The 17903-nt window shown below is 48.9% G+C and overlaps 1 protein-coding gene across 1 annotated transcript; it reads left to right on the plus strand.

The window, feature by feature from the left end:
- Positions 1-432: 432 nt before the first annotated feature.
- On the plus strand, positions 433-6205 carry LOC311633845 (speedy protein E4-like; the record flags this gene model as incomplete). The annotated part of the gene is made up of 7 exons (XM_084906862.1): positions 433-463; positions 1271-1480; positions 2110-2168; positions 2352-2437; positions 4131-4302; positions 4471-4545; positions 6194-6205. The coding sequence occupies 7 exons, from the start codon at positions 433-435 to the stop codon at positions 6203-6205; spliced, it is 645 nt and encodes a 214-aa protein (XP_084762988.1).
- Between the last annotated feature and the right edge of the window lie 11698 nt (positions 6206-17903).

Consider the following 17903-nt stretch of genomic DNA (forward strand, 5'->3'; position numbering starts at 1 on the left):
ATGTGCCTTCCCAGGCGCTCTCTACAGAGAGGTAGTGAAATGTCTGGGTCAAGAATGTTACACAGGCTGAACATATGCAGAATACAGTTTAATTGGAATTGAGGGGCAGGCTTTGGGCAATTTGGAGACTCCCTGAAATTGTAGGCACCACCTGAGTGTGTGAGCACATGGGTCGTTTCCAAGGATTTTAGGTTCTCGCAGTCTCTTGGACTAAAAGATGCCTGAGGCTGGGAGACTCATGTCCTCCAGGACAGAACCCTGAACATTGTGTCTGTAACCACCCAGCTTTGGCAAACGGAGTGTTTTAAGTAACTATTCAATAAGAGGGGTCAGTGTACCTGGGATCTTTTTTACACACGTATCTCATTCTTGTAAGGTCTGAGCACTTCTCTATGTTTTTTAAAAAAAATAAGAGTGACACTGCCATAGAGGATGGTGCTGGAGGCTGGACAGAGGCTGTTGGGTCAGTGGCAGGAGTTATGGTTGGCCCTGATTTCTAGGAACAGTGCACACATGGCAGTTACATGGGTTTGGATCATTCCAGCTGTTGGAATGGCCAATGACATCAGAGGCTTTGACCTCCCTGATTGGAAAGACCAAATTCCGTAGTGCTTAGCAACAGAGGTGGGCACCAGCATCTTCTCCAACAATTTGAACAGATCAGAGTCTAGGTGTCCTGAAAGGCAAGATTTGGGAGAAATCATGGCCAGCTGTGGCCCAAGTTTCCAGCTTGAGAACCAGAGACCACAGCCTAGCTGCTCAGGGTGCCCCCTGGAGGTGAGAGAGGTTGAAGTAGTCCCAGGACCACCAGGTGAGGAGACTGGGGGCAGAGGGATTGGAGAGGGCTGACCATTAAGGAAGGGGAACCTGAGTGGGGTGTGTGTGAAAGAGAGATTCAGAAAGCCTGGGGCTGGAGAAGAGCACAGGGGCTGGGGACAAGGAAATCCCCACGAAAGGACACACAGGGAAGCTAAGAAGGAGGCGAGGAGATGAGAGCCAAGGGTGTGAGAGGGGAAGGGAGGAAACAGTGGAGGAATTATCTCTAACGAGGACCAGTTTTGAGGGCAGAGATATGGAACAATGACCAGAGGAACAGAACGATGGCTGAGGAGAGGGCCAGTAGTCTATGAGACTGGAGAGAATGGAGGGGTTTGTGTTTGGCGGAGAGGGGGGAGCAGTAAATAGGATGGAGTGGGGGAGGGGGTTTTGTGACCAGTAACTGAATTCCAGGGGCAAATGCTGTGTACTGTAGCCTGGTTCCTTTACACAGGCCCCTGTGCAGAGAGCAATGCCCTGCCTGGATCTGCTGGCTGGAAGAGGAAGAGGGCGTGGCCCACAAAGGAGGGGACAGAGGAGGAGCCTGCCTCCGGGGCTCAGGACTTCTGGGTGGTGGAGTCTCTGTGTGGGCTCAAGAAGCTGAAGAGGCAGCGGGTGTCTTCAGCGCGACCAGAGCACCATCAGGCCTTCACCAGGCTGCTGGGTAGGAAGGGACCCTGGAGAGCACCCTCCAATCCTCCTGTTTCAAAAGGGCCTTCCTGGAAGGACTCTTTCCCAACAGAGAGGAATGCCCTGCCCGTTAGTGAGCTCCCTCTCCTAGGAGGGCTCGTGTCCATCATTCAGGGGGCACTTAGAGAAAATGGAGGACTAGGCTACAGCTGAGAGGGTCTGCACTGGGATCAGGCAGCTCGGTTCCAAATGCACCCTCTGCGACTTCTCAGCTCTGACCGGCCTTCTGAGTCTAAACACCGTCATCTGTGTACGAGGGCACAAGGCCTCCTTCCCACCCTGAGGGCACTGTCCGTGGACGATGGCCAGGGCACTGGCAGGGGTACATCCATGCATGTGGATGGATTATTTAAGCTCTGAATCTTACAGATATGTGACTGACACCCCACCTGTCAGTCGCCCCAGACTGGGTGGGTAAGGTCCAGGGGTCACCAGTGCTTCCTTGCCCCAGGAACAGTCTCCTCTGTTCCTCTTCGTACTGGCCTCGGCCTTGGCCACAATCCTAAAATTCCCCAGGAGGGCCATGGCTCTGCTCTTGGCCCCTGAACGCTCCCGTGGCAACCCTGTAGCTGTCCCCAAGCTCACATCCGCCCTCTTTCACAGAGGACCCTGTCATTAAGAGATTCCTGGCCTGGGACACAAACCTGAGGCTCTCTGACAAGGTAAGAAGTATTCCTGCTCCGCTATCTGGGGGCAGGGAGAGCCTTCTGAGCCCACGTTGTCTCTCCAAACTGAGGCCTTGTCACCCTCTCCTTCGAGGACGAGGGGTCTCCTGCAGTGTGGATGGGCATCCCTGCCTCAGCCCCGCTCCTCAGGATCCTTTATGTTTGTTCTCTCTCCGTCAGTATCTCCTGTCCATGGTGGTTGCTTATTTCAGCCGCCTGGGCCTCTTCTCCTGGCAGTACCAGCGAATTCATTTCTTCCTGGCCCTGTGAGTACCTTGCTTATTCCCATCATTAAATATTCTTACCTTGGGGAGATGGAGGGAGAGGAGTGACCTTTCACCCGTTTTCCCCCCACCTATTTGTATAATAGTTTCCTTTGTGTGTAAACCGACAGATTGTAGTATCATGTTTTGTAATGCTATTCGTTGTTAAAGCCAACAGTGAAAAGACTGAGCAAAGTCAAAGAAAACACAAAAGTGTTATAGAGGATGGACACCACTTTGCTCCCAAGTAAACACACTTGGGACCTGTCATTATTAATTAAGTCCCTCTCTCTCCTTCTCTCTCACTCCTATAGCAATCCAAAAGTCATGGCCTTCCTCCTCCAGTCCAGCCCTCACTCAGTAACACAGATCCAGCTGGAGTGGCTCAGTTGTTATGGGTGCTATCCCCTACACTGAAAGGTCCTGGCTTCGATTCCCAGTTGGGGCACGTACACAGGTTGCAGGTTCATGCCAGGCCCTGGTTGGGCAAGTGAGGAAAGCATCAATCAATGTGTCTCTCACAGAGGTATCTCACTCTCTCCTTCCTTCCATCCTTTCTTCCACTCCTCTTAAACATCAATGGAAAAAAATATCCTCAGGTGAGAATCAACAATCAATCCAGCAAGCAAGCAATCAATAAAACAGGTCTCTGGTAAAATCCTACCCAGGGATGTTTCTTACAAGTCTCCCTGAATATCCTTCCAAAACACAGGTCTAACCACTTCACCGTCCACTCCACAATTTCATTTGCTAATTACCTTCTGATTCAAGGCCTGGATTCTCAGCTTGAATTCAGCTCTTTGTGATCTCCATCCAACTTGCTTTCCACCCTATATCCCATTCTTTGTTTACTGCTCTCCCAAACACCCTTTCCTGTATTCTTACGTTATATTTCCCATCTAAGTATTTTTTTACATGTATGTATCTGGAAAGAAGACATATCACTAAAATCGATTCAAACATCAGAATCTTTGGTTACCATCTCTGACCCCACAATTTCTACTGGCCAATAGCACTTTAATTAAAATCCTGCTACAATGTGATATTTTGGATTACAATTATTTCTCATCTCTCCCTTTCTCCTTCCCTAATCCCATTAAGTTAGGCACTTATTGAGGAGGAGGGCGCTTGTCAAAACATCATTGGGCTCTTAAAACACTGGGCAATTTTATGTTGCAAATGTTCAAATTATATTGAGTCTGTAAGGTAATCAGTTTTCTACTTGACTGTGAGAAAAATCATTCGTTCATTCATTCATTCATTTATTCATTCTGTGCAACCCCGTATAGTCCATCTCATGTGCCAGGGGATGTGAGGACGGGAAGGGAATTTAAAAGTGCTGTTGAGTTAATGGGCCTGTTAGTCACTTGGTAGGAAAGTGATGGAGATGGAAATGGGCCGGTCAGGCCCTGCCCTCGGAGCTGTGTGGACACTGACTATAGGAGGCAGGTGTGCACTACCCTACGGGTGAAGGGAAGGACCTGCTTCCCCATTGAATTTGACCTTCATCGTCAAGGCCTGAGAGGTGCTCTCAGTCCCGCTCAGCTGCCTGGTGCCTGGGTGGCCCTGGGAGACACGGATAGGGCCCCCAGGGCCTGTGTGAGGAGGACCCAGCCTGTGTGCTTTCCGGGAAGCTGACCAGAGACAGGGTCCTTCCTGCCCTGCTCCTGACGAGCAACCTAATGTCCTTCCTCAGCTACCTGGCCCTGGACATGGAAGACAATTACCACGCCCCAAAAGGGGCCATCTTGTTCTTCCTCTACGGGGAGAACAGCTGCCCGCAGCGCCGCCTGTTCCACAAACTGCGATTCCAGTTCTTCTGCTCCATGAGCTGGAGGGCGAGGGTCACGCGAGAAGAGTGCGAAGAGGTAGGTGGGCTGTGGGATTGGGGAGGGGAGCCAGATGGGGGAGACCGGGGACTGAGGGGGATCGGTTTAGGCACTTGGGGATGACAAAGAATTGGAGGCTGGGCCAGGGACGGGATGGGGTCCACCTGGAGAGTCATCATCTTCTCGGGGGGCTGTTTGTCCTTCCAGATCCATGCTTTTGATCCAGAGCTCTGGGTGTGGGGACGAGATCGTGCCCTCCTTTCCGAGGCCACCGAGCCTAAGGTAGGTCTGAAGGAAGGCGGGTCTGTGTCCTCACAGGTACAGAGGGAAGGGTTTGTTGTCTCTTTAAGAAATCCCAGGAATCCAGTGCCTAGACCCATGCTCATCGTCCCCCTCCCCATCACCAGGCACTGACTCAGCTCCCAGCCAGAGCTCACACACAGCACCTCAGTGGGATGTGTGGGGGCCAGACCTCAAGATTTGGTGGAATCATTTTAAACAGAGCAATTGGGTCCAAATAAGAGCTTTATTGAAATGTTGAGTTTTGTGAAAAGTGAGTAAGTTTCCAGGTGTTTTTTTTCTTCCATATATTGTGCCTTTCTGTTATTCATTCACTTGGGCCTTTTCATCCCTCGGGAATGCCAACTATAGGGACTGTCTGCGACAAAGTCAATGTCTAACAATAGGATATCAGATGGAACATCTCTATATCCAAAGATCAATACATAGATCCTGACCAGCTATGTGTTCATCCAAGTTTACATGCAATCAAATCGCCTATGGCCAGATCACCGTGTGTTCGTCATTTCCCCCGGCTCACCAATCTCTCCCCTTGCACCATTACCCGTCTCCCCTCAAGTATATGTCAAGGAAGTTTGTCAGAATGAACTAAGGTTGAGAAATCCTGGCTCTGCCATGGCTTCCTCTGATCAACATGTGGGAGTTACAGATTTGGGCAGAGGATTCAGTTTTGGTTAAAATCTTGTGACCTAGCTATCTTAGTCCATCTGGCCGCTATAGCAAAATACCACATCTGATCGACAACAGACATTTAGACATTTATTCTCACAGCTCTGGAGGCTGGAAGGCTGAGGTCGGCACGGTGGGTTCTGATGAGGACCGTCTTCTGTGCCTCAGATGCCAACATGTCGCCATGTCCTTACACAGGGGAAGGGGCGAGGCATCTCTCTGGGGTGTGTCCTAAGGGCAGACAATAAGCTCATTCTTAGGGGCCCCATCCAATGACCTAACCACCTCCCAAAGGCCCCCACCTCCTATCACCACCACCTCAGGGATTATGCATTTGGGGGTCACAAACACTCACACTGTAGCACTAGCCTCATTCAGACTCGGTATGAGGGTTAAACATCAGGATCCAGAGGTAGCAGCAGGGATGGGGCACCTGGGCTCATGGTCTGTGGTGCTGACATGGCAGTGATGCTTGCAGTGTGGCTGGGAGTTCAGATGTGAAGGAGCACGAGAGGACCAAGATGTGAGTGAGAGAGAGCAGCTCTCTCCCTAACTGTGCTGCCCCCGTACAGAGTCACCTGGAGTCCTGGCTATACGGCAGCTCGCTGGGTATATTAAGGGATGTTTAGACTCAGGGTCTTCAAAGTACAAGCATCACAATTGAAAACAGTACAATTGTTGGTTGAAGGAGGAACTGGAGGTTAAATGGGGTCTATAGGTGAGTCTGAACTCGGTTTAAATTTTCTAGGGATTTAATCTTTACCTGTGGAGAGCCACCTGGTTGGAATGTGACATCCTGTCTCTTCCTCTCACCTCCAGATCGCTGAGCCCAGGGCACACTCCACTTTTCTGCAGGAAGTCAATCCAGATGCTCAAGACAGACGGCAGGAAGGGAATCACCATCCAGAAGAGCCTAGAACTATCTCTGGCAAGCTCTATAGCTCTGTCTGTCTGTCCCTAGGAGCACTTCTAGGGGTCTGCAGGAGGGCAATCAGGATCTAGGGTTCTTTCAGATTCCATCCCTTCCTGAGGCCCCATCCCAAATTTCACATTGCTTACCTCAAATCTCCCCTGAGGCAGAAGCTGCAGGTCCCACATTTTCTACACCTGGGAGCAACCGTTCAAAGCCATCTGAAGGAGAGAAATACTTGAAAATTATAAAATGAGAGCCCTAAGTTGATGGTAGATGAATGAATGTATGCTATACATTCTATTGGTTTATTTTGAAAATGTTGCCCATAGGATTGTTATATTTATTCTCATCCTATGTAATGAACAGCAGAATGTCCTGCCGCTGTGAGGGGCACTGACCACCAGGGGGCAGATGCTCAAGGCAGGAGCTGCCCCCTTGTTAGTCAGTGAGCTCCCACAGGAGGGCACTGCTCAGCCAGAAGCTGGCAAGGGCAGCAGCAGTGGCAGGAGACTGTTCCGCCTCTGAGGCAGTGCTAGGGAGCAGTGAGCCCAGCAAGGGCTCTGGGACTGAGAGGGATGTCTGACTGCTCTCCTGTGGGGAGCAGGCCTAAACCAGCTGGCAGACATCCCCAAGGGATCCTGGACTGCGAGAGGGCACAGGCCTGGCTAAGGCACTTCCCCCTTCCCCCAGTGCACTGGGCCTCTAGTATTTAATAAATTTTGTATTTATGTTAGGTAGTTTTGAATAGTTTACTAATGTTATAGCTGAATACATATGTCAATACTGTATAATGCTGTTCCCATATTCATTGAGGTTTTTGTGATTTTATCTATTATATTTATTTAATATTAATTATATCTGGGTGAGCAGTTCTTCTTTATTCTTGTAATGTAATTTTTGGGTGGGTCTATATTATTGGATTGTGAGAATTCAAGTATAATTTTTTAACTTGCCTGGGTGACATGTGTGTATGTTATTTTAGATCATTAAAGAGCACAGGGCTATGCATCTCTTGAAATAAAATATAATAAAGATGAATTCTCACTCTGTGATGTTTGTGATAGTGTCAGTTTGATTCCCTTGTTCACTGTCTAATGATAATGTTGCTAAATGGGGTTGTGATTATTCAAACAGCTTTCTTAACTCTGAAAAATAATCCTGAATTTTTTCCACATATTAGAAAAAAAACAATAGAATTTCAGGCAGATCCTAAGCTAGAGTCTGAGAGGGGGGAAATGGGGACAATACTGAGGTAGAAGAATGGGGAAGAGCAGAGAAAAGGAAGAAAGCATCCCAGGTACCCAGACAATAACCAGAAACTCAAAGTCAGGGACAGGTGTTCACCAACAAGCTTTCCTGGAAATGGGCTGTGACAAGGGACCCCTGGGCACAGAGAACACATAGTGTTCACTCTTTACCCCTCATGGGAGTCCTGTTCACAGCCTCTGAAAACAGTATCAGGTGTAGAAGGAACACAGAGAGCCTGTGGTGAAGCAGGAACCCTGCGAAAGAAATGAGGGCCGCCCCAGATGGTTTGGCTCAGTGGGTAAAGCACCGGCCTGTGGACTGATGGGTCCCAGGTTCGATTCTGGTTGGGAGGATGTGCCTGGTTGCGGGCTCGATCACATAGGGGGCGTACAGGAGGTAGCCAATCAATGATTCTCTCATTATTGATATTTCTATCTCTCCCTCTCCCTTCCTCTCTGAATCAATAAAAAGAAAAAGAAAAGAGGGTTCTGGGGGAATTTCTGGGACAAGTTCAGGCTGTTTAAGGAGATGGCCTGATGAAGGAGGAACTACTGCCGTGAACAGTGGATTGTGGAGGAAAGCTTCCTGGGAGATGGGATGATCGGAAGATGCTGGGCGGTCCCACACACCAAGCTTCCATGTCCTCAGCCTGTGGCCTCCCTCCCAGTCCTCAGATGTGCTTCACCCATCAGAGAGGCTCACCTGAGCTTTCGGGACCTGTGTTCTCCTTGGGTTTTCAATATGTAGGCACCATCTTGTCAATCACTGGCCCAGAGTTTGAATCAGTCTCCAGTGCCCTCTCCTCCCCAGAGTTTGGGCCTAACCACTGACCTGCAAGCCCTGGGTTGGTCTTTCTGGCCTGCCTGGCCCACACCCGGAGGCCCCTCCTCAGCATGTGCCCAGTGTGCTCCACTGGGCTCAGCGTGGTGTGCACTCATCCCTATCACTGAGGACACTCGGAGGACTGAAGGGCTTCCTCCAGGGAACCTGGGACAAGGACCAGCCAAAGGTGCTCATGATAGGACCCCCTGAACATGGCCGGTGCTTGGGGTGGGGAAGGGGTTTGGCTGCAGGAACAGTTCAGGCCAGCGCTGTGGCAGCGGAGACTGGGGATGCTGATGACATGAGGAGTGAAACAAGGGGGTGCTCACAGGCCTCGAGAGGAGCTCAGAGATGCATCCATTCGGGACACGGGGCAGCTTCTAACGTGTGAGCAACTGAGTGAGGAGAAGCCAAGAGGAAGCATGTCTGTATATTGGGGGTGGGTTTCTCTTTCCCAACAATGGGGGCAGGAGGTATCCCAGGCGAACAGTCCGGGATGTCCTGGCAGAACTCTCTCCATGGTGAGGCTCATGTTATCTAAAAATATTATTTTTTTAGAAAAATGTTTCACATATAAGTGAGCATGCTATGCCTCCCTCTTTCCCTCATTTCTCAGTTTCCTGTGGCCAGTGATTCTAGGCCGTCAGCTCCCAAGGTAAGGACAGGGCAGGGCGAGGGCACACCTCGTGCAGCGGCGGCAGTACAGACATTCCTTTAAGTTAAAGGGAAACTGGAGTCCCGTGTCTGGGTGGCGAGTCTTCTCCGCACAGTGACTGGGCAAAAGGAATATGGGAGTTCTGTGTACAATGCTTTTGACTGTTCCATAAATTGAAAGATTTTTTCAAAATAAAATGTCGAATGTAAAAGAATGCTAGCCAGAGCCAGTTTGGCTCAGTGAATAGAGCGTCGGTCTGTGGACTGAAGGCTCCCAGGTTCGATTCTGATCAAGGGCATGTGCATTGGTTGCGGGCACATCCCCGACGGGGGGGGGGGGGGGGGGGGTGTGCAGGAGGCAGCTGGTCGATGTTTCTCTCTCATCAACGTTTCTGGCTCTCTATCCCTCTTCCTTCCTCTCTGGAAAATCAATAAAAAAAATTTTTTTTAAAGAAAGAAAAAAAAAGAATGCTATCAGCACTGGCTGGTTTGGCTCAGTGGATAGAGTGTGGGCTGATGGACTGAAGGGTCCTGGGTTCAATTCTCATCAAGGACACATACCGAGGTTGCAGGCTCAATCCCCAGTAGGGGCAAGTAGCAGGTAGCTGATCAATGATACTTTCATCTCTCTCTCACCCTCTCCTTCCCTCTCTGAAATCAATAACAATCTTTAAAAAAAAAAAAAAAGAATGCTATCAAATACATAGGAAATAATTCAAAGGGACTCAGAAGAAGCAATTCACTGACAAACCCACATACACATCAAAAGGAATAACAACTTTAATCTACCAATGGACTTAAATGTCATTTAAACCCATGAGCTCATAACAGTAATAAAATGAAACAAACTAAAAATCTTGTTCAATATTTTGGAAATTGTCTTTCTATTTTTATTTATTTATTTATTTATTTGTTGCATATTAGCCTTTTATTATATAGGATGGAAATTGTCTTTCTTGTATGAAACACAGAACCAAGTAGATTGGAGATGTTTTCTTTAGAAACGTAGTCCAGCAAGTAAATGAAGAAGAAAGGGTAGCCCTTGCTGGTTTAGTTAAGTGGATAGAGCATCGGCTTGTGGACTGAAGGGTCCTGGGTTCGATTCCAGTTAAGGGCACATGCCTGGGTTGTGGCCTTGATCCCCAGCAGGGGGCATGCAGAGGCAGCTGATCAATGATTCTCTCTCATCATTGATGTTTTTCTCTCTCTCCTTCTCCCTTCCTCTCTGAAGTCAATAAAAATATATTTTCAAAAAAAGAAGAAGGATAAGAAAGGGTAAAGAAGCACATTGCCATTTTGTCTCACCTTATGAATCATTTGGTCACGGTAACAGGTATCAGTCAACAGAAGCTAACCTCACAAGACGAAGACAGGAGGATAAAACTGGCTTCCAGAAGATAAGGACACGTGCCATGGACAGAGCCTGAGTCTGGTCTGAGCCATTTCCCACCTAACTACCGATCCTAGGGAATTTCTTAAAAAGTAAAGTTTATGGCAATACAATCTACACAATACAAACTGTGGGAAACTGAGGATTAAAAACCCAATGTCTTCAAACAACAGATTGCAAAGAAATAACAGGAGAGACATGAAGGAGAGCTACTATTACAAGATTTAAAACACCGATCTGCCTCCTGAAACCTGACTCTATTCGTGTCCTGACTGAGACGAACAAAACAAACATTTAGGAAACAGGAACTTTGAATACCGACAGGGCACAAGGTCCGATTTCTCCATCACTAGTTATTTCTCCAACATGGTGAAGCTGCAGCTGTGGCTTTGTGAGGAGTGGTTTTCTGAGAGTTTAGGGAAAACCCCAGGTCCAGCAGGGATTGAGTTGACTGTGTGTGCTGGTCTGCCTGCCATCGTGTTGAATTACACCTGCATTCCTGGAATTCAGTCTGGCGTTCAGCTGTTCCCAGACAGAAGTTTTCCATGTGGACAGTGACTGTGCCATCGCTCTAATCATGGGGTCTGGAGTGTGTGTGCTGCACTCTGCTGTGTCCCGGCCACAGGCTGTCACCAGCGCCAGCTCGCATCTGGCTGCTCCGTGTACCAAAACAGGAAGCCGCTCCGGCCGCTCAGGTCATCCTGTGGTTGGTGCCAGTCAGCCGATCACTGTTCGGCCTCAGGAGCCTCTTATGGGCCTGGCGACTTTTTCTTTTCTTGCTTTTAATTTTGTTTCTTTTTCTTCTCAACACTTTTTAAAACGTAAGAACCTATAAATAAATAAAGCTTTAAATGCTCCTGGGTTCAAATTAAACACTTCTGGTTCCCAGGAAGTCCCGGTTTCCTCCCCCAGGAGAGGGCATTGCAGGCCGTGTGGGGAGGGAGTGGTTCAAGCACAGCGCATTTGCTTCTGTCCTCTCAGGCCTGGGAAGTCGCTGGGTGGGGCCCCCAGCCATCTGTGGAGCCCAGCCCTTGGCATCAGAGGAGAGGAGGCGCTTTAGGCACAAGAAACCTTCCCCCAAAAGCAGGTGGCCTTCGTGGGAAGTGCCAGACTGGACACCAAAGGGGCTGAGGGGAACTGCCAGCTGGCACCTCCCTGGACACCTCAGCCTGGGTGCTAGCCTGAGACAGGACCGCCTTCCAGACGCAGCAAATACACTGAGGAGAGACCCATGTTTCCGTGTGAAGTGGAACAACAAGCCAGATGTTAAAACATTCCAAGACACGCAGAGCAGGGCCTACACTCAGGCTCGCACACAGGAAAGCGCTGCAGGGCTGGGGCAGAGTGGGCCTGAGCTCTCCACTCACCCCCAAAGTCGGCCACCTCCCCAGCTCTCAGGAGCACGGCCATGCCCTTGCCTGGAGCACGCAGGCCCCGTGTGCTGAGCATCAGAGCAGACACACACCCCCCTGCCATGCTGCCCTTCACTTCCCTTTAAAGGAGCCGGTAAATCACCTGGGTGCTCGCCTCCTCAGCATGACCACCCTCTCCTGGGCATGGTCCTGGGTTGGGCTGGCACAATGCCTGCCCAGGTCTGCCTTTGGACACTGGATGAAGTGGCCAGTGCAGAAAGCTGAAAGGACTAAAGCCACTTCTTCCTGGGCAGCCAGCCACCTTATTTGACACCAACTCAGCTTTTCCTGTGCCATGGAAGGCTCCTGGCCCCCCCACCCCTCACTCCCTGGTGGGACAGTTGGGGCATCAAGGCCCCATATGACATCTGCACTCCCAGGCTCCCCACAGGGCACCACAGCACTAACCCCCTGGGATCACTGAGTTGGAGCGGGCAGAAGGGCCGGGGGTAGCAGAAGCTGACGGGGCTCTGGCTTAGAGCGTAAGAACCTTCCAGAAGATGGGTACCAGTGAATGTGCTATTCGAGACTTAGGGGAGGCTACTTCAAGGCAGCTGTGGTCAGCAGAAAGATGCCCCCCCAGAAGATGTCCAAGTCCTCATCTCTGACACCTGCAAAGGGGAGAGGGCTATTGAACAAGTAATGATAACAAAGCAGATAAATCATTGAGTTCTGTGGTGGGGAAGACTCTCATCCAGAAACACCTGTCACTGAAGGCACCTGATGGTCGTAGCCCTTCAGAGTTTGGATGCTAGTTCTCCGTTTTGTGTGTTTCCCAAGTCTGGGCACTGTCTGCTTCCTGGCCAATGTGGAGCAGAAGCACGGAGCCTGTTTTAGCCTGGGATCTCAGTAGGTTGTGTGGCTATCGGGCGCTCCAAGACGGTTTTCCATTCAGACTGTGGCGTTTCGGGCTGTGGAGGGTTGGTTGCTGTCAAGCACCCTCTGTGATCTCCAGGCTCATCGCATTGGGCAGAAAGCTCGCAGCTGCTCCGTGCAGCAGCTGAGGGGCCGAGCTGACAGTGTGGCGGGTTCTCATGACTGAGGACGAGCCAAGCACTCACTCGACAGGAAAGGCAGCCACCCTGCTCCCGAGAAACAGTGGGATCTGCTTCATCCCAGAGCAGAGAGAGGCTCGTCAAATACAAGAATCCCTCTGGCGGGAAGAGGCCGATGTTCTGGAAGCCAAGGGAAATGGGTTTGCGGCCAAGGGGCCAGCTCTCAGCTGGCTGTAAAGGACTTTTTCTGGAAGGTGAACTTAGGGAATCTCCCCGACAAGAGGTTGAAAAAGACTCTCTGGCTCTTGCAGGATCCTTTCCTGTCCTAGGAATACAATTATGATCAGTAGTTTGGGGCCCTTCATTTGCATTTTTAAAAGCCTGACTTTTGTTGTTGTTAATCCTCACCCAAGGATTTTCCATTGATTTTTTTAGAGTGGAAGGGAGGGAGGGAGGGGGCAGATCAAGAGAGAGGGAGGGAGAGATCCATTACCTTCCACAGATGCCCCAACTGGGGCTGGAGAACAAATGTGCAGTGTTTCTCTTTCACATCAATGTTTCTCTCTCTCTCTCTCTCTCTCTCTCTCTCTCTCTCTCTCTCTCTCTCTCTCCCATCAATAAATATATCCTTGGGTGAGGATTTAAAAAACTCAAGCCCAGCTGGGTGGTTCAGTGGTTAAGCATCACTCTATGAACCAAGAGGTCACTAGTTCAATTCCTGGTCAGGGCACATGCCTGGGTTGTGGGCTCAGTCCCCAGCAGGGGTCTTGCAGGACACAGCAGATCAATGTTTCTCTCTTATCAATGTTTCTCTCTCTCTCCCTCTCCCTTCCCCCATCTCTAAAATCAATAAAAACGTATTTTTTAAACATTCAGAACCTCGGTTGCAGTGGCCTCACTTCGAGTGCTCAATAGCCACATGTGGCTTGTGGCTCCTGTCCGGAAAGGTGCAGGTCTACAACACGCCATTAGGGTGTATCCTCCTGGATGGAACTGTACTGCATGGTAATCGCTCAGTAAATTTTATGGGACAGAGGGATGGAAAAGGGAAGTGGAGAAGGGAGGGCTGGGAAGGTGTTTGTGCTCCCCGGCTTGACTCTGAGGTGCCTCAGATTACACGAACTTCTTTCCCCAAACCCCTTCAACTAGGTGGGACACATTCTGCCCAGAGGTCGCAGACTCCAGGGCCTCTCCCGGAGACAGCAATCAGCAGCTCCAGAAGGTGATGGAGCAGCTTCCAATCCTGACCTCTGGCCAAGACTTTCAGGAAATGCTCTCTTATGCCTCCTCATGGCATCTTCAAGAAAACTCACACCGGCAGGCAATGCCTGGGCTCAGGTCTGGTGGCCACATAGCATGTCCAGCGTGGGCCACTACAGGAAAGTTGTCATTGCATTAAGGACAGGTGGCTGTCACGCCACTGTAGCACCTCTGGACAGATTTCAGAATGACGGGGCAAATACTCCTCCATACCTGGAAGAAAACCACAGCTGCCACCACTGAGGTCCGGGCATGTCCTCCCTCACATCACCGTGCCCTGCCAGGCTTTCTGCTGTAGCCTCCAAGGGTGTCTGCATCCTCTCTCACCCCCATTCCATTCAACTTGGGTCAGCCATTGTGTCGCTTTAAATGCAAGTCTGATGCACTGTGATCTTAAAAACCTCCCACCGTCTAGCCTCTGCTCCATCTTCTATCGCTGTCCCCTCCCAAGCATGAGCTTCCTATGTGGGTTGCACACCCCAGACCACCCCTGGAGGCCTTCACACTGTGTGCTTCTGCCCAGACGTTCTGTCCTCATCCTTTGTTGCTGGGATAACCAGACTCGTCTTCAAGTCTCAGCTCGGATGGCCCCGCCCCCAGAACCTTTCCTGACCCTCAAGATCTAGTCAGCATGCCTTCTCTTATCTGAGGTTCCCCAATCAGACTGAGGCAAGGATTGAGTGTTTTTTTGAGAGGTAATCCAGGGAGCCCTGTGAAGAAGTGTGGGAGGAAGACAGGGAAGGAAAGGAGCCAGGACAAAGGACATTGCCAGGAAGGTGACCACTGTGTCAATTGGGCCTCAGCCTAATGGGACCTCAGGAGACAGTACAGAACACAGCTCAGAGGGGGAAGAGGCTGTTTATCCACATCACCCACCAGCACTGGTTGAGGGCTGCACCCTGGGGTGTCACTCCCCAACACATCCAACCTGTTCCTGCACAGACTCCACAGCCAAAGATCACTCCAGTCAGAGATTGCTGGTCCTTGGGGCAACATGGGCATGTGGACAGGATGTGCCACGGACAGTGTCCCCTGCACTCCCACCCCCATGCTCACGTGTACTTCACTCTTAACACCACTGTCTATCTGCCTGAGAGCAATTTGGGGTTCAGGCACATCTTACACTCTCCCCCCAATGCCTGGCACATGATAGGCAACATGGTTTGCTGACTGAATGCCTGATGCCTATGTAGCCCTTGGGACTCTGATGATGCACCCAGGAGAAGGCAGCTGTGCCTCCCTCAGGGAGCCTGGAGGCCCGCAGCCACAACCAGCTCAGAGGGAAGGATATGCCCGCCCCACCCCCACCCTGCAGGGCCAGCCACTGGGCTGTCTTTGTCCTGCATGTCTGTGGCAACCAGTCCTCTTGACTAGACTTCCTCCAGTCTCTAAAATGGATACCCGTTCACATGTCCAAGGTCTGTTCCTGTGGGAATCTGTCCGTTCCTTCCTCCAGGGCAGCGACAGAGGTGCTCAGGGTAGGGGATTTGAGTACTTTCCTGTATTCTCAAAATCTCCCAAAGCAAACTGTACTGCTTTTCTAATTAAACTTTTACTTTGAGATCATTGTGGATTCACATATACTTATAAGAAACAATAGAGAGCCCCTTACCTTCATCCAGTTTGTCCCAGTTGGTAACATTTTACAAAACTATGGTGCAGTCTTAGCCAGTTTGGCTCACTGGATAGAGCGTTGGCCTGTGGACTGAAAGGTCCCAGGTTCAATTCCAGTCAAGGGCATGTACCTTGGTTGCAGGCACATCCCCAGTAGGGAGTGTGCAGGAGGCAGCTGATCGATGATTCTCTCTCATCGATGTTTCTCTCTATCCCTCTCCCTTCCTCTCTGTAAAAAAATCAATTAAATATATATATTTTTTAAAAATGATGGTGCAATATCACAACCAGAACACTGATAAAAGTCAAAATATAAAATATTTCCATCACAAGGATGCCTCATGTTGCCCTTGTATATTCACACCCTTACTAGCTCCTACCTCACTGGCTCCTGAACCCCTGGCAACCACTATTCTGTTCTCCACAGCTATACTTTTATCATTTGACAAATGTTATGTAGGACAACTAGATAGCCACATGCAAATAATGAGTCCAGAACCCTACCTCACACCATAAAAACATTGCAAAAATTAACTGATAATAAAAAATCTAAACGTAAGAGATAAATTATGAATCTGTTAAGAGACAACATAGGTAAATCTTTGTAAACTTGGATTATGCAATTGTTTCTTAGAAATGACCATATGACTTAGAAAACAAACAACCTTAGAAAATTAAGATCACTAAAAATAAAAAATTTTTGCCAAAGGACATCAGGAAGTGAAAAGGCCCCTGGCCAGTGTGGCTCAGTCGGTTGGAGCATTGTCCCATGCACCAGAAGGTGGTGAATTCCATTTTCAGGTAAGAAATAATGAAGTGAGCCCTGGACAGTTGCTCAATGGTTAGAGCATTGGTCCAAGGACTAAAGGGTCACAGGTTTGATTCCCAGTCAAGGGCACATACCTTGGTTGCAGGTTCAATCCTCTGAGCCCCAACTGGGGCTCGTGCAAGAGGCAACCAATCAATGTATCTCTCTTAATATCAATCTCCTTCCCTCCCTCCCTTTCTACTTTCCAGTCTCTCTGAAAATCAGCAGAAAAAATATTCTCAGGTGAGGATTTTTTTTAAAAAAGTGAAAAGAATTTTTTTAAATGAGAGTGAAAAGGATTTTTTTTAAGTGAAAAGGCAATCCACAAAATAGGATAAAATATTTTCAAATATTTTCTGATAAATATATAGCACCAGGAATACATAACACAAACTTAGTAATAAAAAGATAGTCCAATTAAAATATACACAACGGGTTTGAATAGACATTTCTCCAAAGAAGACATACAAATAGTCAATAAGCATATGAAAAGATGCTCAGCATCTTCAGTCATCAGGGAAATGCAAATCAAAACCACGAGATACTGCCGAAACTGGTTTGGCTCAGTGAATAGAGCATCGGTCTGCGGCCTGAAAGGTCCCAGGTTAGGTTCCAGTCAAGGGCATGTACCTTGGTTGCGGGCACATCCCCAGTAAGGGGTATGCAAGAGGCAGCTGGTCGATGTTTCTCTCCATCGATGTTTCTAGCTCTCTATCCCTCTTCCTCTCTGTAAAAAATCAATAAAATATATATTTTTTAAAAAACACAAGATACTACTTCACACCCACAAGGATGGCTAGTAGCAAAATGACAGATACTAAGTGTTGGAGAGGATACAGAGAGATCCAAACCCTCATGCCTTGCTAACAGGAATATAAAAATTGAAATGGTGCAGTTTCCCACTGTGGTGAGAAAGTTGCCATACGACCCAGCATTCCTAGGTACATACCCAAGAGAAATGAAAATAAAAACATTAAGCTAATGCCTAGCTGGTGTGCTTCGGTGGTTGAGCCTCACTCAATCCATGAACCAGGAGGTCACAGTTCGATTCCCAGTGAGGGCACATGCCTTCATTTCAGGCTCCATCCCCAGGAGAGTGCATGCTGAAGGAGCCAAACAATGATTCTGTCTCATCATTGATGTTTCTATCTCTCTCTTCCTCTCTGAAATCAATTTTAAAAATTAAAAAAAAAATTAAAAAATCACTCAGCTAAGTGAAAGAAGCCAGACACAGAAGCCCCACATGTTATATTATTACACATACATGAAATGTGCAGAATAGGAAAAGTCAGAAAGTAGGTCAATGGTTTCCAGGGGATGGGGAAGATGGGGAGGAGGAGTAACTGCTTGGTAGATACAGTGTTTCTTTTGGGGGTGACTAAAAAGGTCTAGAATTAGATAGTGGTAAATATACTGAAAACCACTGAGTAATATATTTTAAAAAGATATGTTTTAGCCCTGGCTGGTGTGGCCCAGTTGGTTAGAGGATTGTCTCATGCACCAAAGGGTCACGGGTTCGACTCCTGATCAGGGCACATCCCCAGGTTGTGAATTC

This window comes from Pipistrellus hanaki (assembly GCF_964339955.1).
Source record: "Pipistrellus hanaki genome assembly, chromosome: 15".
NCBI lineage: Eukaryota > Metazoa > Chordata > Mammalia > Chiroptera > Vespertilionidae > Pipistrellus > Pipistrellus hanaki.